General features: G+C 40.9%; 3 protein-coding genes and 1 long non-coding RNA gene across 4 annotated transcripts in view; 2 read left to right on the top strand and 2 right to left on the bottom strand.

Moving 5' to 3' along the window:
* urahb (urate (5-hydroxyiso-) hydrolase b) overlaps positions 1–23,021 on the bottom strand; it is a 151,104-nt gene that overhangs the window by 70,950 nt on the left and 57,133 nt on the right. The window lies entirely within an intron of this gene.
* On the top strand, positions 666–1,809 carry LOC307151182. The gene is made up of 3 exons (XR_013819833.1): positions 666–1,000; positions 1,273–1,375; positions 1,577–1,809. It is a non-coding gene; the product is annotated as an uncharacterized lncRNA (long non-coding RNA).
* LOC307151274 (uncharacterized protein) lies at positions 2,053–6,055 on the top strand (the record flags this gene model as incomplete). Its single annotated transcript, XM_079859228.1, has 7 exons — positions 2,053–2,125; positions 2,198–2,304; positions 2,408–2,506; positions 2,823–2,940; positions 3,030–3,121; positions 5,335–5,449; positions 5,984–6,055. The coding sequence occupies 6 exons, from the start codon at positions 2,053–2,055 to the stop codon at positions 5,356–5,358; spliced, it is 513 nt and encodes a 170-aa protein (XP_079715354.1). The 3' UTR covers positions 5,359–5,449; positions 5,984–6,055.
* Positions 18,124–20,287, bottom strand: LOC307151273 (uncharacterized protein; the record flags this gene model as incomplete). Its single annotated transcript, XM_079859227.1, has 4 exons — positions 18,124–18,638; positions 18,823–18,947; positions 19,251–19,379; positions 20,268–20,287. 4 exons carry the CDS (start codon positions 20,285–20,287, stop codon positions 18,124–18,126), a joined length of 789 nt encoding a protein of 262 aa, XP_079715353.1.

Genomic DNA, 23,021 nt, shown 5'->3' with positions numbered 1-23,021 from the left:
TTCCGCATTTAGTGACAATTGTAGTCGCACCTGTACAAAAAAAGTACGTTACCAGTCTGGAGCACTGCTTCAGCTGTGACAGCTTAAAGTCCCTTTAAGACATTTGCTATCACGAATAAACAATTGCTATCCGTAAAACAGGCGTAATGCTAGTGATTTCAGACTAAGGCCTACTTAGTTTATTGTAGTAGGTAACTGGTAGTAAACGGTTTCGCTAGTATAATGTTATAATTAATTACTTTATTACTGCTAGCGACCTAACGGCGATAGCTAGGATTAATTTCCAATCGATCTCACTTCCCGGAGATCATTAAAACGGTCTAAAGGGAACTTCGTTTTTAAAAAATATAAAATTCATATTTAGAATAATTATATTCAACGTCTCAGTACACAATACTTAATGTTATATAAAAACGATATGACTTACCTTTCATAATCAGGATGCAGCAGCAGCTCCTGCGTTGACTGTCTGTCACTGGACCGTTAAAATTTGAACCGTCGCTGCAGAAACCGTAGGCTATTTAACCCAACAGTCGGGTTATTTCTAGAAATTACCCAACGATTTTAAAAATGACCCAATATTTTTGGAAAATAACCCAACATATTGACCCAATATGTGTAACCCAACGGTTGGGTTACACAAATAACCCAACGTTTTTGGCATCACCTCTTGAAACCCCAAGAGATCCTCTTCTGGCTTCCTCGAACTGGAGCAAATGACACAGTCTCTTTTCGGAGAGGTGGAGGGCAGAGAGACCCCGTCTGGTGAACACGGCTGCGGCACAAGAAAATGTGGCAACACACATCTGCCAACAGTGTGGGAGAAATCCAGCAGCTGTCCGGTGTTGTGACTGTCGACCACGTCCCTTCCTCTGTGCTGATTGTGATGTCAGCATGCACACCAGACATGTCCTCCACAACAGAGATGCCATGACTGCTGGATTCTTCCAGCCATTGCCTCCAATAACTTTCGTGGTGGATAAGGCTCTTTCCCATTGTGGTAAGTTCTGGTTTGTGTGTACAACATATATCTCATTCTCAGAATAGTTAAGCTCATAAGCTTTATTATTTAAATGATGCCTTTTTGTCTCTTATTGTTTTGTCTTGAATGTACTGTATGTGGATACTCTGTGTCAGTCAGCTTTTTGAGCATATCTTGAGTACTTTTACAGCAATGTGCTTCATTGCCATTGATCTATTACAATCTTATATTTCTCAGTCAATACAAATTTATCATAATTCAAGTGTAGGCTACTGTATGATCTTTTTCAGTCTGGCTTGTACCTGTGGAGATGCCTGACAAAATCTGTGGTTGTTCACCAGAGTCATTGAGGCATTAGTCCAGGAAAGATTGTTGCTGCGGTCACAATGAATGGTAAGAATTTGAAGAACTTTATTTTGTCCTGTTTGAGAAGCATCTTAAAAATAAATATCTATCCATACGCGACTCCCTACACATTTGACATAGATATAAAACTTAAAAAAAATATATGAAGTATACCAAGTAATGTATAAATTGTACAAAGAATCCAAATCCTGGTTTATATTACAGTGGATGTGTTTTTGATATTTCCAGGACGACATGATCTAAGCATGCCCGAGTTAATTTGTGAGGCATGCCAATCCACTTGGACTGCTGGAGTCGATGACCTAAACCGAAGTGACTACTGGCCTGCAACCCTTCAATTTGCCACAGTTTATGCCACAGATGTCTTTTTTTCATTTGAAGAAATGAAGATGGCGGCACCAGGACTGTCCTGCCAAGCATTTCTAAGAATGCTGAATCAGCGAACTGTCCGCTTTGGTCGTGTGAGTATTTAATTTATCTATCCTGCAGTGTTGTTGATATCTTTGAGTTGTGGGTTGATAAGCTGTTTGATGCTAATGTATTTGTTATACATTAATAGCTGTTGGTTTCCTTATTTTTAATAGACTGGCAAGATCTCAGCAGACAGTTTTCTGAAAAGTTTTTTTGAGGGGGAGGCTGTGCGATTTGAGGTGGACAATATATGCAAGGAAGAGCCCTTCAACTGTCCTGCATGCACCCCAGATATGCTTGCAGGTTCAGTTGATGGAAACGGCAAGCATTACCGTTTCAAGAATGCTGCTAGCTACTCCAAACTGTGTATCACAGTGTTTGTATTAATAGGAAAACATAACTCTTTAATGTGTGAACCAAGAAATCTCAGATTATAAGTTATCATAAATTGTCAATTGGAACAGGCCATCTTTGAAGGCGTCTTCATAGCCAAGGATGAAGACGTGAAAAGATTTGTGGACCACATTCACAACACAACCAAACATGTAAAATTCTAGATGATAATTAGACTACAGCACTATAATAACCTCTTTCTGAAGAGTTTGTTTAGGAGAGTCTTATTTTCATCAACCATTTTCCATATTGTAGGTCAGTGGAAGAGGTGTTTGTGGAGGGGAGTGGTCAGCAGCCAGAGAGACCTCACAAAGATCTGCCAGCAAGGTAGACGAGGAGGGATTAGAGCTTGCGGTGTGTCGGCACGGAGTCCTGCTTTTTTTGCCTATCCCCTGTACCTGCAAGAAAAGCTGGCCAGTAGGCAAATCACTTTTTTTTGTATGGATGTGACCTGCAAATATTGGCCCTACCTCCAAAGAGTTGCAAAAAGCTGTCCAGAGCTCCAGCACCTTCTTAACATGAAGCCATTCCTTTCGTATTTCATGCCAAAGCCCATGATTTTAAATGCAAGGTAAGGAAATGTTGCTATGTGATAGAATCGCATTATCTAAACTGAACATCTGCAAACATCTGTTTTTTTTGTTTTTTTGTTTTTTTAATTCTTAACCAGGTGAAATGGAGTGGGGCATATCAGGATGAGGCTGGTTTAACACTGGGGGAGGAGGTGGAACAGTGCAATGCCTTCCTATCTAGGATTGCAGTAACCACAACGCATATGTCAAAAGCAGGTAAGATGACCACATACTGCACTAGTTACACTAGTCCTTACATAATAAGTAGGAGGAATATGGTAACATCATATTTTCTGTGTTTGCAGGACGCACAGACATGCTGACTCTCATGGCCATGCGCTGGAATCAGCAAAAGTTCAACAATTTGGCTATCTCACTGACCCGCCGATATCAAAAGGTAATGACATCAGTAGAATTAATTTGATGTTAGATGTTCAGCAGTGCTCGAAGTGGGGCGGTACTCACCGGTACGCAGTACCGGCACTTCTGCATTTTACTCCAAAGCGTACCTGCACATTTCTTGCGTACCGCTACTTCTCGCATGTAGCCGGTACTCTACCACTGACAAAAAAAGCGTCAGTGTCACGCCCATACTCCGTTTGCAATGCGTATGCGGAGCTTATTTTTTTTCCGCACCCATATTAACAGGTTAGAGCTTTCACACTGCACGTGGATGCGGTCCGGCAATGCGTTCCAGGAGCGGTGCATATACAGCAGTCCAACGATCGTTTCCACACCGAGTCTATTTTCGCTGTGCTGCACGCGCTGAATTAAAGTGACAGCGCGTGGTTCGTGGTCAAAATTAACACAGAATATGACATTATATATAATTTGTATTATTTAAAATTACTTTTAACATTTAAAAACAGACGTTTTCAAATTCCAAAGCTTGCAGAAGGTTCCTAATGGCAATACTGACTTAGGCTACAGCTTTCCTGGTAGCCTTGAGTGAATTAACTTGTCTAAGAAAATGATTCATAAAACGTATAAATATCTGTTGAGCCTTTGTTTACTTTCGTCATTGACACAGACGAAAATGAAAAGACTAAGTTCAGCTTTAGGAGGGGAAGAAATAGTCCAGGATAAGAAGACTGAGAGAAAAAGAAATATGAAGATGAGGAGAGAGCAGGTATTGACAAATAATCTAATGACAAGGTTTTAAAGATAGCCTATTTCTTATAATTTTTTGGCCTTCAAAAGTCCTAAATTGTACATATGTAGATCAGAGAAATCCAAATTTTCTCGGGGGAGCATGCCCCCGAACCCCCCTAACTACGGGGGGCCTTGAGTCTGGTTGTCCAGGGCACAGGAAATTGTTAATCTGGCCCTGGGTGAAGGCGGTGAGAGTAAGGGAAGAGAGTACCGGCACCTTTCCCCCCCCACTTCAAGCACTGATGTTCAGTATTGCATGTTAGCAGTGAATGAAGCTGTGCATTGAACATTTGGTTCTTATTTCTTACTACTGTTTGCAGGGTTCTCAAGTCTCACGCATTGGCCGTGAGACACACGCAATTCAACCAGTTCACACGCTCACACGCCACACCGTGTATTTCTCACGCTGAAAAAGGCAATGCCAACCAAGTTGTCCTGCAAGCTTTATATAACGTTGTATACGAGGCGCGGGCACACAAAGTGAAGTTTACTGCCGCCAGCACGTATCTCGGCCAGATTGCGTTCGTTAATAGGCGCGCGAACACACGGAAGACCAACAACATCGCGCGAACACGGCGAACACACGTCGTGAATGATGGAGAAAGTAAGTTGGAAGAAAGCTCGTCTAACATTTTTAGGCTAGAACATTTAATATATAACCCATCGTATACATTATTATTGATGTGCACAGTCAAAAACTCTACAACTACTCTGCAACCAGGCCAGAAGCTTTGGCTCAGTTTGGCTAGCTTACGTTATCTGAAACTAAGGGAAATGTTAGTGGGTATGGGAAGGAATGAAGATGTATTTCTTTATTTTATTTTAAATAAATTTAAATTTATTTATTTTATTTTAAATTATATATTATACTGTATTAATAGTCTTTCTAGTTACATCAAGGCTATGTATTAAAGCAGAGTGCTCTAATATTTTATATCCTGTCAAAACATATTAATTGCCATTTGTATTTTTCCAACACTTACAACACAAAACACATTTCATAAGCTGGAGTGTGTACTCTTGTGTATACACACACACACACACACACACACACACACACACACACACACACACACACCTTAATAATACTCTAATATGTTATTTGTTCACAATGTCCCACCACACTTTAAATCATTATACCATTTCAACTAGACACTGTTCAAACTATATGCAGCAATTTGTTATATTTTTGTAATTTGCATAACTTATTTGTAATTTTGATATTATAAATATAACATTAAAGAGTAGGCTATATTTGATGTGATGAATTTCTCTGTCATTAATCAGATTTACCAATTGTTATATTTTCAATTTGTGCTGGTTAATTATGAACAATGGGTAAAATTGGGGGGCGGGGCCAGGTGGGGGCGGGGCTCCATTAGGGCTCCTCCCCCAACCGCATGTGATCTCACTCCAAGCTTTTGATAAAACTTGAGAACCCTGTGTTTGTTATTGTAGACCACAAAAGCTCTGCAAAGCTAGTTACAAAACCTAGAGACCATGAAAGCCCATTTGACAGTGACAGCGAGCCAATTGGAAGACTGGGTGAATGATGTAAAGGATTGGGCTGACGGTAAGGAAATGATTACTTGTAATACATTTAGTCACAAATAATTGTAATTGTTACTGGTATTGTAAAGTGCAAACCAGACCTATTTCTTCTCAGCAGCAAAAACAGCAACAACTACAGATGATGCTGATGCCTTGGCCAGCAGAATTGAGGTGCTGTTAGCCAGTATCAAGAGATGTTCCCAGCGTCTCTATAAAGATGACGATGGCAACAAAGGTCGTGCCAGAATCCGCCGCAAGATCAGGGAGGAGAAGGGAATCCTGACATCTGTTGTAGAGAAATACAACAGAATGGTTCCAATCACAGAAACTCTTTGCCTGGAAACCATTCTGTCTGGTGAGACAGCTTGGCCATGGCAGCTCACACACAGTGGTATGTACACTTGTCTGTTGACTGCTTCTGACAAATCTGATACATAATGACACATAACCCACAATGCTTCAAATGTCATTCTGCAACCCCATACTATTTTAGAGATTCTTTGAAGGTTGATGTTTAATACTAATGATTTATTTATTTATCATAAATGCATTCCAGACTCTGCCGATCTAAGGACAAAGAGAAGGGCTTTTGACATCATCATGTCAGTAAGGAGACTTGAGGAGGAACTTGATAACATTCAGATGAAACATAAGACTGCAAATCGACTCATCATTCATGTGGGGAAAAATGATATTCATAAAGAGCAGTCAGAACTCCTTAAGAAGGACTTCAATGAACTTTTTGAAACACTTAAAAGACTGAAAGTTCAAACATTTATCAGTGGACCACTCCCAGCAAGAGGAACAAACAGGTTTTCATGGTTACTTGGGCTTAATACATGGCTGCAAAAAACCTGCAATATAAAAGGAGTGAACTTCATTGACAATTTCAATCTTTTCTGGAGTCAGAGGCAACTGTTTTATCAGGATGGCCATCACCCAAACAACCTTGGTTCAAGAGTGTTAAAGGACAATATCTACTTCTCCCTCAATCATCCTTCTGCAGTGTGTGCCAATCCACTCAACTTGAATGGCACACACACACCTGGATACAGTATGAATGACTACAGGACTTCACTTCAGCACCTGGATGGACATGCGGTTGACACGTCACACAAGGAGAATGATAACACCATGCAGCCACAACAACCTCTGCTAACGGACACAATCTCAGCTGAGCCCTGCCCACAGAGCTCACCACAGACAGACCGGGACATACTAGAACTGCTCCAAGATTCAGCACCCAAGGACGACTTTCTGGAAAACAGCCAGGGAAACCAGAACAGCATATTACAGCCTCCGATAACACCAGAGCAACAGCTCCCAGATATCAACCAAAAAACGGCAGGCCCCACAACCACCAAAGCCCAGCTCGCCCTCCCCCTCCTATGAGAGCTCTTCGGCCTCTGCCACAATGCCAGGGCCCACACCCTCCTCCATCTGCTCGAGGTGAACCAAAAACAACTGATACCAGCTCTCAGTGATATGTGTTGGGTCCCTGCTATGATAACAGTAACTTTCTCAAATGTTTACAGAACAAGCGGGAACCCAGTGTGCCTGTATCTTTCTCTATTGCTGTTCTATTACAAGATAGAAAGTCTAAGGCCTTCAATAGCCGTACAGCAAACTCAACTAATCTGGTGCCTATTACACGCCAAACTAAGATTGCTGTGGGGACAAAAAGTAAGACTGTTAAGTTAGCACTTTTAAACATCCGCTCACTTAAAAATAAATCACTTCTAGTCAACGACTTAACCCTCTGGGGACCACAAACGCGCCCGCGCATTTTGCTCGTTTTTTTTTTTTAGCAATGAAAATAAACACTAAATGCTCTGTTAATTTTGATCTTTCATTTTCGTGTAATACATCAATCGATCCTGTTCAGTTTCTATTTTTTTTCTGTATACTCACAATAAAAATAAAGTGTTTTGCTTTTTGACAAATAAAGAAAAATTAACATGATGCGATTTCTGCCTTCTCTCTGTCAGTAAACTCCCATTTGAAACGCGTTCGAAAATGATCTATAACTCCGCGAAAATTCAGTCAAACAGGCAAACAGACCCACGGGCATAAAGCTTGAGATCGCATCTTTTAAATGAAGTCATTTATATAAAAAACAAATATTCTCAGCTTCTGTAATCTGTATAAAAAGAGAGCGACTCCTGTCGAGCTCATTACGAGCTAATTCACTGTAATGTGACCACTCCCCGGAGAGCGCGTGCTATTCAAACGCAAATTCTGAGAACTATTTCAGAGCTGTGAAACGCCCACATCAGCTGTAAACAAAGCGCGTCGCGACTCCTCGTGAGTGAGACATTATAGCCTACCTTATGGAGAAAAGATTCCTCAGAACAGTGCTGATGAGGAGCAATATCTCCTGATATGAGGAGCAGATTCCGCTGAGGAGTGAGGTAGGCTGTTTTCTTTTCTCACGTGTGGAATAACGTTATGGAATAACGTTAGTGTAGGCCTATGCAAACCGCAAAAAGATGAATCGCATTTCTATAATATGACTCGCCTTTCTGTGAGATGAATGAAGGGGACATATTTGTAAAGACTGTTTAGCCTAAATATGAATCGCGCGTCTGTGTGTGAAAGAATAAACTGCTTTGCTATAGCCTACTGAGATGAGTAAAAATCGACTGGAATATGTTGAAATAAAATGTATTTGTATAAGCAACATATTAAACTGCAAAAAAAATACTATTTTTGTCAAAAATAAATTCATAGACTATGTTAGATGTTCCAATGTTGGCTATATTCAAACTAATGAATACATATGATAAAATGTAGGCCTATAATCTTTTTTTACAAAGAAAGAGTACACTTGAAATATTGTTGAAATTGTAATTATTGTTGTAATTGTAACATTTTTTATAAAATAGCAAAACATATTTACAAGAGAGATGTAAGCGAAATCTTAAATGGTCAATATAAGTCTTCTTCTAAATACATCTTTTGTCCTTGCATTGTGGCTCAGTCAGTGTCACACCTGAATGAATGGCTAATTATGCAGAGTGGGTGGGACATTGTAATCTAAGGTGTAAACTACTCCTCCCCCTTGCATATTGGCTTTCCAAGCAAAACCTGTTTTACACCATTTAAATCAATGTATTTTTTTTGTGAACGATAAAGCAAGACTATTTTCACATAATTTTGAAGCTAGAACTCAAAGGGACAACATCCATTAGTCAAAAGTCTTGTGGACACATATTTAATATGTGTTTTGTGGTCTTAATTCAGCAACTTTCATTTTAATTTTTTCCAATAACCACGCATAAACATTATTCTCTTAAAAATACAAACATCTACATACACGTTGCTCGCATATTATGGTAGCCCTGTTTGTGCTATATAGAGTGAATTTACACCTTTGCCATTAACATGTTTATAAATAACTGAAAAAAGCACAAATGTCAAGGCATGTCAGAACATCTCAAGGACCCCAAAAACAGCTTGGTCCCCAGAGGGTTAATAACCACAAACAACCAGGATTTTATGTTTCTAAATGAAACCTGGCTAGAAGACAGCTGCAGTGCAACAATCCTCAATGAAACATCCCCTCCCCATCCCCATTTGGTAATTACTTGTCTTTCAAATATCTGGGTATTGTGTTAAAAGGTGCTCCACGCATTTTACTTATCATTGTTTACAGGCCTCCAAAATACTCTCCAGCCTTTGCTGAGGACTTTACAGAACTGTTATCAACAATTACCTCAGAGTTTGACTGTTTTGTCATTGCTGGAGATTTTAACATTCACATAGATAATGCAGAAACCAATATGGCTAAAGAAATCAAAACTGTTTTAAAAACTTTAGATCTGACTCAGCATGTACATGGACCCACACACAATCGTGGACACACTCTAGATTTACTTATCAGTAAGGGTCTAATTTCATCGATTGTTATTAAGGATGTAGCACTGTCTGATCATTTCTGTATTTTCTTTGATATATTGATCTGTCCTACTATTGAAGCTAGATCTGTGTCTGTCAAGAAGAGATGCTTAAATCAGAACACTAGTGTACTATTTATGAAGGCTATATCTTTAACACCAAGCATCTCTGCAGACTCTGTGGATTTTCTCCTTGATTCTTTTAACTCAAAAGTTAAAAGTGTAATTGATGATATTGCTCCTGTGAAAGTCAGGAAGAAGTGAGGCAGACAAAAAGCACCTTGGAGAAACTCAACAGCAGTGCAAAATATGAAAAGAAAATGCAGAAAAACAGAGCGCATGTGGCAGAAGACAAAACTTGTAGTCCATTATAACATCTACAAAGACAGCCTTCATGCTTTCAATATGGAACTAGGCAAAGCTAGACAGACTTTCTTCTCAAACATTATAAACAGCAATTTAAACAACACATGCACTCTTTTTGCTACTGTAGAGAGACTGACAAACCCCCCAAGCCAGATTCTCAGTGAAATGCTCTCAGACAGCAAGTGCAGTGAGTTTGCTTCTTTCTTCTCTGAGAAAATCAATAATATCAGAAAGGTGATCAGCACATCCTTGAGTTGCGCTGGGGTCAGACAGATCAGACCACCTGAGAAAGTAGTTACTATGTCTGATTTCAAAGAAATTGATGGCAAAATTTTGGAAGAAACCGTACAGCACCTTAAAACATCAACCTGCGCTCTTGACACACATCTTTTTTTCAAAAGTGTGTTAAACAGTTTAGAAAATCAGTCCTAAAATGGTTCAGCTCATACTTAGATGGGAGAGGTTATTATGTGAGTATAGGAGACCATAAGTCTGAGTGGACATCCATGACATGCGGAGTCCCTCAAGGCTCAATTCTTGCGCCACTCCTCTTCAACCTGTATATGCTCCCAATGAGCCAAATACTGAGAAAGAACCAAATTGCTTACCACAGCTATGCAGACGACACACAGATTTACTTAGCCCTATCACCTAACGATTACAGCCCCATTGACTCCCTGTGCCAATGCAATGATGAAGTCAACAGTTGGATGTGTCAAATTTTTCTTCAGTTAAACAAAGACAAAACTGAAGTCATTGCGTTTGGAAACAAAGATGAAGTTCTCAAGGTGAATGCATACCTTCACTCTAGGGGTCAAACAACTAAAAATCAAGTCAGGAAACTTGGTGTGACACTAGAGTCAGACCTTAGTTTCAGTAGTCATGTCAAAGCAATAACTAAATCAGCATACTATCATCTGAAAAATATTGCAAAAATTAGATGTTTTGTTTCCAGACAAGACTTAGAGAAACTTGTGCATGCTTTCATCACCAGCAGGGTGGATTATTGTAATGGACTCCTCACTGGCCTTAAAAAGACCATAAGACAGTGTCAGCTCATACAGAACGCTGAGCAGAACCAGAACATATGAACATATCACACCAGTCCTCAGGTCTTTACACTGGCTCCCAGTTAGATTTAGGATTGATTTTAAAGTATTATTACTGGTATATAAATCATTCAATGGCCTAGGACCTCAATACATTGCAGATATGCTCACTGAATATAAACCCAACAGATCACTCAGATCACTAGGATCATATCAGCTAGAAATACCAAGGGTTCACTCAAAGCATGGCGAGTCCGCTTTTAGCTATTATGCCAGGCGCAGCTGGAACCAGCTTCCAGAGGAGATCAGATGTGCTCCTACTGTAGTCACATTCAAATCCAGACTCAAAACACATCTGTTTAGCTATGCATTTACTGAATGAGCACTGTGCCACTGTTCGCCCGACTGTTTGTACTGTTTTTGTAAAATATTTTATTTTATTTTTCTAAACTGTTTTAATTATTCTTATTTCTTTTTATTATTTTAATTTCTTCTATGTAAAGCACTTTGAATTGCCATTGTGTATGAAATGTGCTATATAAATAAACTTGCCTTGCCTTGCCTAGCCATATACACAGAGTTAACAGTATAGCGGTAATCACTGCATAGTTGGTTACAATAGTTCACAATGCATAAATAAGAAACTTAACTCACCGAAAGCACTTGCAACACCACAGACGGTACATCCAACTTGTAAAATCTGGCGAAGGTGTTCTGAGAAGACCAGCCAGCAGCAAGACATAAATCCTGGATAGACATCCAAGCCAACCACCCGCGACGAATGAGTTCTGATGATAAGAAGACAATCTTTCCCTTGGCATTCATAAGCCAATGTGATAGCGTCCACAATCCAGTGAGAAAGTCTCTATTTTGAAACAGCACGTCCCTTAGTACATCCACCAAAGCACACACAAAGCTAGTCCGACTGACTAAAGGCGGCCTAGCGATTCACATACATCCCCAAAGCACTGACAGGGCAAACAGTGCTCTGAGTGTCAGCGTCACGCGAGGATGATGGCTCAGCAGATAAAGTGGGCAGGGAAACAACCTGTGCTTTGAACAGTGTAGAGAGTGACTTTGGCACGTAGCCCCATCTCGGGCCAGAGAGTGACGCTGCAGTCGCCGGGTCCAAAACAGATACAATCGTTGTTCACCGAGAATGTGTGTAAGTCTCCAAAGTGCTTCGCAGAGACGAGAGCAAGGAGTATAGCCATTTTCAGGGTGAGCTCCTTAACAGCAATCGAAGCTAGGGGCTCGAATGGCAGTAGAGAGAGAGCCCTCAAAACTAAAGCTAGATCCTACAGCGGCACAGATGGCAGCCATGAAGGACACAATTTCCTCGCTCCCCTGAGAAATCTGGTCACCAAAGTGTGCTTACCAATCGATTGCCCATCAACGTGGAACGAAACTAAGCAATAGCGGCCACATACACCTTCAGCATGGATGGCAAACTCCCGCTATCCAGTCTGTGCTGTAGAAAGCGCAAAACATCCGATACGGAACAGATCACCGGGTCGATATCGATGTCCTGGCATAATTTTGTAAAACTCCCCATTTTAGAGTGTAAAGGCGCCTAGTGGAAGGCGCGCGCACGCCTCCGAGAGTGTGCACAGCACTCGTGAGTGCAGAGTGTCCCGCTCATTTAAGGTCCCTGAAGCGGCCACACATGAAGGTTCCACAGCTTGGGGCTGGGGTGCCATATTGTGCGGTTCGCCTGAGACAGCAGGTCCTTCCTGAGGGGGATTTGCCATGGGGTAGCCGTCATTGTGGCAAAAAGATCCACGTTCGCCCTTTCGAATCGATCCCAAATCGTTCGCACCGATCCGGGGTGAAGCCTCCACTCTCCTTGAGGAATCCCGTTACTCGAAAGCATGTCCGTTCCCATGGTTTAGGAGACCGGGGATATGCGCCGCTCTGATGGAGAGGAAGTGTCGATCCGCCCACAACAGGAGACTCGCTGCCTGTTTGAACAGAGCTCTGGAGTGCACACCGCCCTGGCGATTTATGTACGAAATCACAGACATGTTGTCGGTTCGAATCAGTAAATGTTGCTGCTCCAACCTCGACTGAAAAGCTTCCAGGGCTAAGGACACCACCTTTAATTCCAAATGGTTTATGTGTCACTCTCTCTGTGACTCCGACCACAGACCTGAGGCAGGCACGCCCAAGCACACTGCTCCCCAGCCTGAGGTCGACGCATCCGTCAAGACCTCGGTGCGTTGCGTCACTATTCCCAAAGGCACTCCTGGGCTGAACATGTCCGGGTTGCGCCATGGTCTCAGAGCGCTGACTCAACTGTGAGTGACCGAAATGCGTGTGTGACCTGAAGACCATGCCCTCGGCAGGACTCGAGTTTTCAGCCAAAACTGCAGCGGCCGCATATGCAGCAGGCCCAGATGGCACACTGAAGAAGCCGCTGCCATCAGCCCCAGAAGCCTCTGAAATTCCCTCAGTGAAACAGATCTCCCGGTCTGAAACGGCACAGAAAGTCTCTATGTGCTTTTGAGAGAAATGGGCTCGTATCGCCACCGAGTCGAAACACACACCCAGATATGTTATAATCTGACTCGGATAAACATGCTCTTCTGCTCATTCACACACTGTCCCAGCGTATCCAGATGGAGAAGCAGCGTTTCCACGTGACTGATTAGCACATCCTTGAGTGAGCTAAAATCAGCCATGAATGGAAGCACTGAATACTGGTATGCCATGCCTTTGAAAGCAAATCTCAGGAAGCACATGTGGTGCGTTGCTATTCGAATATGGAAGAACGTGTCCTTTAAATCCACTGAAGCGAACCAGTCCCCGGGACGGATCTGTGCCAGGATCTGCTTCAGTGTTGTCATCCTGAATGCACTCATGCTCGGTTGATAGGTCTCAGGTCCTCCATCCTTCTTTGGCACTACAAAGTAGTGGCTGTAGAATCCGCTCTCCTGCTCGCTCGGAGGGACACGCTCTATCGCTCCTTTCTCGAGCAGACTGAGAACTTCCTGTCTATGAATGAGGGCGTTTTGGGGCAATGTCAGTGACGGGGCCACGCCATTGAAGTGGGGTGGTCTGCGTCTGAACTGAAGAGAATATCCGTGTTGAATATTGAGTATTCCCAGTAGCCATGGTGAAACCATAGACAGTAAAAGAAATGGACACAGCGACCCCATTGGATTCAACAGAGAAAAGTGAAGTAAATTAGAAGCACTCACTTCCTGATGGCTGAGCGTACTCCGCAGACTCAAACTGAGCTTGACGACGTAGATGTGATGTGAGCAACCCGTCTGTCTTCTAGTAGCTGTGCCAAGAGAAATCTGAATCATTCCCTTCCGAATCTTGCAGAGACGGAGAGTGTGAGTAGGAGGTGTCCATGAGCTAGGAGCAGGAACAACTTTTGCTAAGTATTTTGATTCATTATTTTGTCATTTTGCCTCCACGTCCCCCCGATTGCCCGCGAGCTTCTCCTCCTGTCCATACAGTAATTTCTCTACTGTGCGACAGAGAGTCGCGTGGTTATGACGCAATGTTCAGCCTATTTTTACAAAAACTGGTTCTACGGGGCCATAACATAAGATACAAGGTAATGGAGCTTTTTATACATTTTTGTATAATGGACAAATCGAGTCTTTAAACGGCTCAGATGTAAAGTTATTCGTTGTCAAAGTGACGTCAAAATGAATGGGAGTCAAAGGAATGCTAACAATAATCAATGGCGGCCCCCGGGGAAGCTTCAATTTCGGCTGAAAGATTACCCCCTTGGGTGAAACGTCCGGAATAGCCCTCCACGCATCTAAGTGACACAGTGGTCGCGTTAGTTCTACGGCCGCCATTGCCATTGGCAACGTGTTTTGAATGCAGCCCCGCCCTAGTGAGGCTAGAAGCACTGGCGGGGAAACGGCTTATGGAGGGGTAATATTGGCACTCTTGCGCCTTCGAGAGGCCATTATAGTTATGGGCTGCGACTCCGCGCTGCTCTGGGGCAGGGCGAGTGACACAGTGTTGGGTGTAAAAGGAGGAAAAAGCTCTTTTTGTGAAGGCTCGCGAAGGGGAAGGGGAAGGGAAAGCTTGCGTCCGCGTAGAGGACAGGTAAGCGCGATGACGATGGATGACGGCGCCTCCAGGCGGGCTCGCTGGCGGCAGTGGGCCTCGTCCCCGTTATAGCACAAACCATATTCCTCCTGGTTCCTAGGGCGCGCACCGGCAGCTCGACGCAGTGGGTGCACGTGGAGTCCGTGAAGGCCGTGTCTGCGTGTGGGCGAGGCCCAGGCAGGCGACGCAGAACTCATGTCTTTTGGGAAGAAAGCGTGAAGAAAGCAGCGTGAAGAAAGAGATTCTGACGCAATTGTCGCATCCGTGCATTTTATACTTCCCGCGAGCCTGTCAGAGTATTTGCATTCTTCGCGATAATTGGCCAGCTGTTCCAAGCTGGAGTTAGCCCATAAGATTTCAACAAAAGTGGAGAAGGGAGGAGTTCCTGAAGCGTTGCTACGCAATGTAGAGTTACCGCTCTCGAAAGGGAACTAAGACAAAACAATACATGCAATATTAACAAAACAAATAAATGTTTAGTTTGACAGTTTTACAAACCATTGTGTTTCCAATCTTTAAAAGAATAAGACAGTAATATATATTTATAATATATATATATATATATATATATATTCACAAAGAGCAATTGGACGCAGTTTCGGATCCGCTTTCTGGATCTGTTCCGGAGTTCACTGTACCTCTGCGGCGGATGCGTTTCGTAGTCAGTTTGCTGTCTGGGCAGTTCTCTCAGCACAACATTTCATCAGATCAGTGTATGTTGGAGTAACAGTACACTGATCTGATACAGCCTACTCCGAGATATTTTAATTCGAGTCGGAGGTACTGTCAGACACGTCTAAAAGTAAGTAACTTTATTAACTTGCGGATCAGCACTGACTCAGTTCACTAAAAATAACCTGTACAAAACAAAGATTTGTTCAAGAACCGGACATCACTAGTTCGCAGGGAGACTGTCTGACAGCAGCTTTTCTGAGGGAAATTTTACTTCTTTGCGACAAATGACTTTTAAAATATTATAGTAACTTTTACTTTAGTATATAGTTTAGAAATATAGTTTATTACTATAGTATATAGTTTAGAAGTATATGTTACAGGTGAGATCATTAGAGTAAAGGAATTATTTTGAACGGTGAATTAGTTATGAGTCAAATCTGGAGTCAGTAACTCAATGCTAAGCTTTCTTTTTCGGTAGAAACAACGGAAAAGATCAGCCCTCCTTTAGTACTGTAACACACAGTATGCTATGTGAAGTTTCCGAGTATTTCTCACATGTATTGCTTTATTCCTTATTCTTCTGCACTATTTCTGACGCGAAGAACAAATTAATTCAGAACATCACTTTGACTTAAGCTCTACAAAAAAAGAAAAGAAAAAAAAAGTCACTATCCGTTAACTCTTCAGTCAATCCACTTCAGGGTTTTTATGCCACCAAGTCAAGTGAGCTCTGACATGCAAGGACAGGTAGAAGGTGTTACGACTTCTTCAGGAAACACTGGGTGCTTCTCAATAGAGATCTGGGTGCAGATCTTTTGAGCGCTGCTGATGACGCAGTGAAGTGACTATGGAGTGAGAATCATGCCAAAACCTCACACACACACAAAACGTGTTTTACTCACACCCAACGATTCACAAACAAACTCAGTGTGGTTTGCAAATACAAAACATCACTCACAAACTAATGCATTTTGTTCTGCAAATAAAAAACGTACCTATCAAACAAATACAGTATGTTTTACATTTACAAAGAAACATATTTCTTCAATGACAAAAGTACAAACTAAAATCTTTCAAGTACAAAAAAAAAAATCCTTCAAGTAAAAAAAAAACTTTCAAGTACAAAAGAAAATTCTACAAACTGTACAAAACAAAATCCTTCAAGAACAAAACAAAATTCTACAAGTACAAAAACTGTCATGTGACTTTTGGCACTAATTTTCCGCCTTCAGATCCACACACATGCTTAGTAAACTGTCATGTAATTCGCACTCCACAACAGCAGGTGGCGCTGTTACCGACTTGCTTGGCGCCGCCACGGACATGGAAAGAGAAGAGAAGAAGAAACGCTAGCGTGGGGGACGTTTTGAACACGATGAGCAGCCAACAGGCAGAGCTGTATGGAGGGTGCATAATGCCACGGATAACCTACCGAAGTCGACAGTCGTGTACTTTTACGTGAGAGAAGGGGTACGTCGCATCACAGAGGCGTGAACAGACGCGTGACACCAACGTCGCACCGCAGACACGTGACTCCAACATGTGACTCCAACGTCTCCACAACAATAAATTAATATCTCACCCTCTGTTATTTCCCTAACTTTTCTTATCTTTCCTTTGCTATCTTTCTTCATTGTTTCTTTTATTTTCTTGTGTTCTGATGACATTGAATATAATCATTGATACAAATTGTTTGTACACAGCAGTTTTGTCATCTCTGAATTGTTTACAAACATAATAAAAAAAAAAAAAAAAAAAAATTCACTCACTTTCTCCTGGAGATGAGGACTATGCAAATTATACACTATCAAAGTCGCACTTTTATGTCATTTACACAATTATTAACAACAACTTGTTGAACAGATTCATTCATTATAATCTATAAACATAATATTCTGGACTGTGTCATTCTGAGTTTTTACTTTTGATGGTGGTAAGAATTTTAATTAACACAGCTGACCATATGGCTGAATACACAACATTAAACTATTCGCAATACTGTTTTCAGGAGAAGGTGACAAGAAAGTATTTTAATAGCCTATTATTTTCAAGAAATTAACAATGACAAAATATAAGACAGGAAAATAGTCTTTGTCACAAAATGCAAAACAATGTAGGTGCATTTTCAAATGTTTTAACTAGGGCTGTCAGTAACGATTATTTTTATTTATTTTGATATTTTTTTGGTAATAAATACAGATCTAAGTGAACAATAGCCTTTATGACTTAAATACATATAACAAATGAGGCAATAATAATTGGTTCAAATAAAGTATCAAAAGTGATTAAAACATATTGTTTTATATATTGCCTCATAGCATAATTGCCTACGTCCTATTTAAAAAAAAAAAAAAAGAGTTAGGCAATTATGCTATGAGGCTAACGAAATACTGAATACATGAAAAAATGTATAAACAATGAACTTATGTATACAGGTGCTGGTCATAAAATTAGATTATCATCAAAAAGTTGATTTATTTCAAGAATTCAACTTAACAGGTGAAACTAATATATTATATCTATACAAAGTGAGATATTTCTAGCCTTTATTTGTTATAATTTTGATGATTATGGCTTACAGCTTATGAAACCCACGAAATCAAAATCCCAGAAAATTAGAATATTACATGAAATCACACAGTAATTACACAGTGATACCATGGTCTGCAGAGAAGCCGATAACATTTTGGACTTGCGTGCCACAGGGACAGGAAGAAAGCTTTATCCTGAGTGGTCCACCTGTAACCTTGACACTTTCGCTGAGACATGGGTAATTGTGTGCGCACAAAAGCAAAAGCTTTAGCAGGAAGCAAACGCTGCAGTTCCTTCATCACCCGCTCCTTATCGCCTGCCCTGCTGACCTTTGTTTGTCGAAGCTGTTTCACTTTTGATCGCAGCTTACTCACTTGAGTCTTCAAAGCCCTGATCTTCATTGTAAGCGAATGCTCCCTCACAGCAGCCGTACGAACATGGCGTTGTACGGATGAAGGTGCTGCTGACACATCCTCAATGTCTCCCTCTTCCATTGATGAAGGCCCCGCTACAGCTTCCTCAGCTTCCTCAGTGTACTGCGCCCGTGATGAAGGCCCCACTACAGCTTCCCCGGTGTGCTGGTCATTGGAGGGAGGAGGAACATGACTCTGCTTGCCTGACACACACACACACACACAAAAAAACAAATTAAATATAATTTCACTGCAGAACAATACTAATAAAATTTCAGATATTATTGCTGTAAAACGTAAGAGAAGTCTGAACTTCTATCTTTTATAAATAGAATCAGTCTACCTGAATAGATATATATGTGAAATAGAAATAAATGAGCATCTTACGTTTTTTACGTGGCAACTCCTGGCGTGTCTTCGGAGGTTTACGCTTCCTCTCGACATCTATTGGGGGAGGTGGGTTAGGGGCCTCTATTTTTGTGGGCACAGCATCCCATTTCAGCCCACCATGGCTGTAAGACAATGACATGATTTGTAATCCTCAACCTAGTAAACTATTTTTAACTACATCAGGACACTGTCAGAGGATGAGGGTTCAGTCATTTTGGATAATGTACTCCCAAATGCTTTACAGGTATGTCAAGTGTAGTAGATGGGAGTAGGAGTTTATAAAAAGGAGAAAAGGAAGTAAAGTAAATTGCAGTTTTAGAATGAGATGTTAGAAGGTACTTTAAGATGAGCTAAATATTATAGATAGAAGACCTACATATTTAAACATATTTTCAAAAAGTATGACAGTTTCATATTACACATACACATCAGATGGTCTTTTGAACTGGCTGCTGTGGAAATGGGCACTGCACACCCTGTAGGTCCGATGCAGCTGATCCAAAGGTATGCCATGAAGGGATGCATTTCTTAGATTCTGGACCCACCTGGCACACCTGCAATGTATATATATGAAACATGATGAATAAATGTTTTCAAGTGTCAAAATTATTTTGAACAAGAAAATAGCACTGCACTTTATGCAGAAATGCAGAGACAAGGCTATCTGCATATTTGTCTGATAATTGGTAACACCATTAATGTCCAAGCACTTGGTGTGACTGGAGATAATATAATATGAATATTTTGAAAAATTGCATTGATCTCAGACCTATTGCCTCTTTACTCTAGTTGTCATTTTCCACAGTGCATTTGCAATTGCTGATAGACTGTGACTGTCAGACACATCAGTGAAGATCATAGCATTAACTTCTGTTACACTTAAATCTATTTATAATGCAAACATAAAATGGCATTGCACCTGGTATGCATTTTCATGTAGCTAAGGCACGCACGAGATAGCAATTGTTATCAACATAGTATATTGTTATTTCATTTTAAGCTGGTGCGGGTTTTAATCAACTCATGCAAGCATCTATCATTTAGACTTAGGTAAAGTTGGTTTTATATTCGATATTCGCACATTCGCGGACTTCCGCGTTCAATAACTCGTGAACTAAACGTTGTTGCTACAGAAAACACCTATCACATATAACTACAGATAAAACACCAGAAGCTACAACATAATTTTCCTCAAAACGATCTTTCCTTCGCACTGGACAAAATACATTGATCTCTATGCGCAGGCTGCTAAGAAGGGACCATCTGCAAAGTACAAACCCGAAGGAAAGCTCGTTTTGAGGAAGATTTAAATATTAAAACAATGTTATTTGTGTAGTAACAATATTCAGCTCACGAGATATTGAACACGGAACTCCGCGAATATGCAAATATAAAACCAACTAGTTGCAGACTTGATCATGTAGGACCTCAGTACCACATACGTGGACAGCACCATGAACATAGTCAAGTAAAAAAAAACAAAAAAAAACCCTTGCCAACCAGGGAAAAAATTGTTTCAGGTTTGATATTTCCTGCGTATTCACCTAGACTGCTTTAGTGTACTTTTGTGTAGGCTACTGTACATACAGTACGCAAATATGTTTTATGTAAAAGTTACAGTAATTCACCAAAGGGATTTTTTTCATGTTCCAAAGGTAGTGCTTTCCTATTGACCAGACTGACTTACTACAGGTGGAATTTTTACAATACCTCCTTTACTGTATGTACAATAAACAAATAAGTTTAAGAAAAAATTACAGTAATTCACCTAAAGTATTTTTTCCTGTTCCAAAGGGTGTAGTGCTTTCCTAGTGACCACACTGACTTACTACAGGTGAAATTTTGACAATACCTCCCTTACTTAAGTAAAAAATACTGTAATTTCTAATTTTTTCATGTTCCAATGGTTAGCCTATAGTATGTTCCTAGTGATCACTCAATTAACTTTGATAAATGTATTAGGTAAAAGTATGTATTAGAACTGCTGTTCCTTGTACAACACAATTCTTTCATTGATTAAAAAAATGCAGATATTTTAGGTTAATCCTATTTTCAACGTTATAAATAAGCAACACCCTTATTGTAATGATTCAAGTTAAGTTTTTGTTATGAAGTCCTGAAGATGTGGATTCTGGAACACACTGCTGCTTCAATGTACACTCACCTAAAGGATTATTAGGAACACCTGTTCAATTTCTCATTAATGCAATTATCTAATCAACCAATCACATGGCAGTTGCTTCAATGCATTTAGGGGTGTGGTCCTGGTCAAGACAATCTCCTGAACTCCAAACTGAATGTCAGAATGGGAAAGAAAGGTGATTTAAGCAATTTTGAGCGTGGCATGGCTGTTGGTGCCAGACGGGCCGGTCTGAGTATTTCACAATCTGCTCAGTTACTGGGATTTTCACACACAACCATTTCTAGGGTTTACAAAGAATGGTGTGAAAAGGGAAAAACGGAAGGCGAAAATGCCTTGTTGATGCTAGAGGTCAGAGGAGAATGGGCCGACTGATTCAAGCTGATAGAAGAGCAACTTTGACTGAAATAACCACTCGTTACAACCGAGGTATGCAGCAAAGCATTTGTGAAGCCACAACACGCACAACCTTGAGGCGGATGGGCTACAACAGCAGAAGACCCCACCGGGTACCACTCATCTCCACTACAAATAGGAAAAAGAGGCTACAATTTGCACAAGCTCACCAAAATTGGACAGTTGAAGACTGGAAAAATGTTGCCTGGTCTGATGAGTCTCGATTTCTGTTGAGACATTCAGATGGTAGAGTCAGAATTTGGCGTAAACAGAATGAGAACATGGATCCATCATGCCTTGTTACCACTGTGCAGGCTGGTGGTGGTGGTGTAATGGTGTGGGGGATGTTTTCTTGGCACACTTTAGGCCCCTTAGTGCCAATTGGGCATCGTTTAAATGCCACGGCCTACCTGAGCATTGTTTCTGACCATGTCCATCCCTTTATGACCACCATGTACCCATCCTCTGATGGCTACTTCCAGCAGGATAATGCACCATGTCACAAAGCTCGAATCATTTCAAATTGGTTTCTTGAACATGACAATGAGTTCACTAGGGGTGGGGAAAAAAATCGATTCTTCGATGCATCGCGATGCGGACGTGGACGATTCTGAATCGATTCACAAATGTAAAAAAATCGATTTTCTAAAAAAAAAAAAATATTTTTTCTAATAACGTAATATTGACGGAACGCAAAAGGCGGAACTATAAGCGGACGTGCAGTGCGCAGACAGTTTGTGGCGTGCACATAACAGAGACGCGCACATAACAGAGTCGCGCACATACATAACAGACTCATGATGGCTGAGCGCCAAATTCGAACGGCACCTTCTTCGTTAAAAGCTAACGTATGTAAAATTGGCAATTTCATTGTTACCTATTTAGTATTTTTGTATGAGAGCTGCTTTCTGTATTGTTTAGTTTTCACATCAGTACACTGTGTAAACCGATCTGTTATACGTACGTTACAGTAACTTACTACTGACGTTTCAGTATTATGGTTTACACATGTTAATGTTCATGTTGTTTTGTAATGTTCATGCACTTTTATCTGTCTAGATGTACAGTGTTTACATTTAAGACCAGGAGGCAGTGAGTTATTATGCAAATGCATATTTCTTTGCACAATGTTGGAAATGTTGGCATTAATAAATGCATAAAATTTCCTTATTTCCTTATTCCTTCTTTTTCTTTTCAGTCACATATATCGTGATATATCGTTGATGAAATTTCTTCCAATATATTGAATATCGTAGATATCGCGAATCGTGATATTATCATATCGTGGACCACATATCGCCACAGAATTGAATCGTGAGGTACCTGTATCGTCCCACCCCTAGAGTTCACTGTACTAAAATGGCCCCCACAGTCACCAGATCTCAACCCAATAGAGCATCTTTGGGATGTGGTGGAACGGGAGCTTCGTGCCCTGGATGTGCATCCCACAAATCTCCATCAACTGCAAGATGCTATCCTATCAATATGGGCCAACATTTCTAAAGAATGCTTTCAGCACCTTGTTGAATCAATGCCACGTAGAATTAAGGCAGTTCTGAAGGCGAAAGGGGGTCAAACACAGTATTAGTATGGTGTTCCTAATAATCCTTTAGGTGAGTGTATCTTCTTTTGTGATCAGCAGAAGAAAGATATTCATACA

This window comes from Squalius cephalus, assembly GCF_949319135.1.
Source record: "Squalius cephalus genome assembly, chromosome: 23".
NCBI lineage: Eukaryota > Metazoa > Chordata > Actinopteri > Cypriniformes > Leuciscidae > Squalius > Squalius cephalus.
This window is presented reverse-complemented; position numbering and strand designations above follow the sequence as displayed.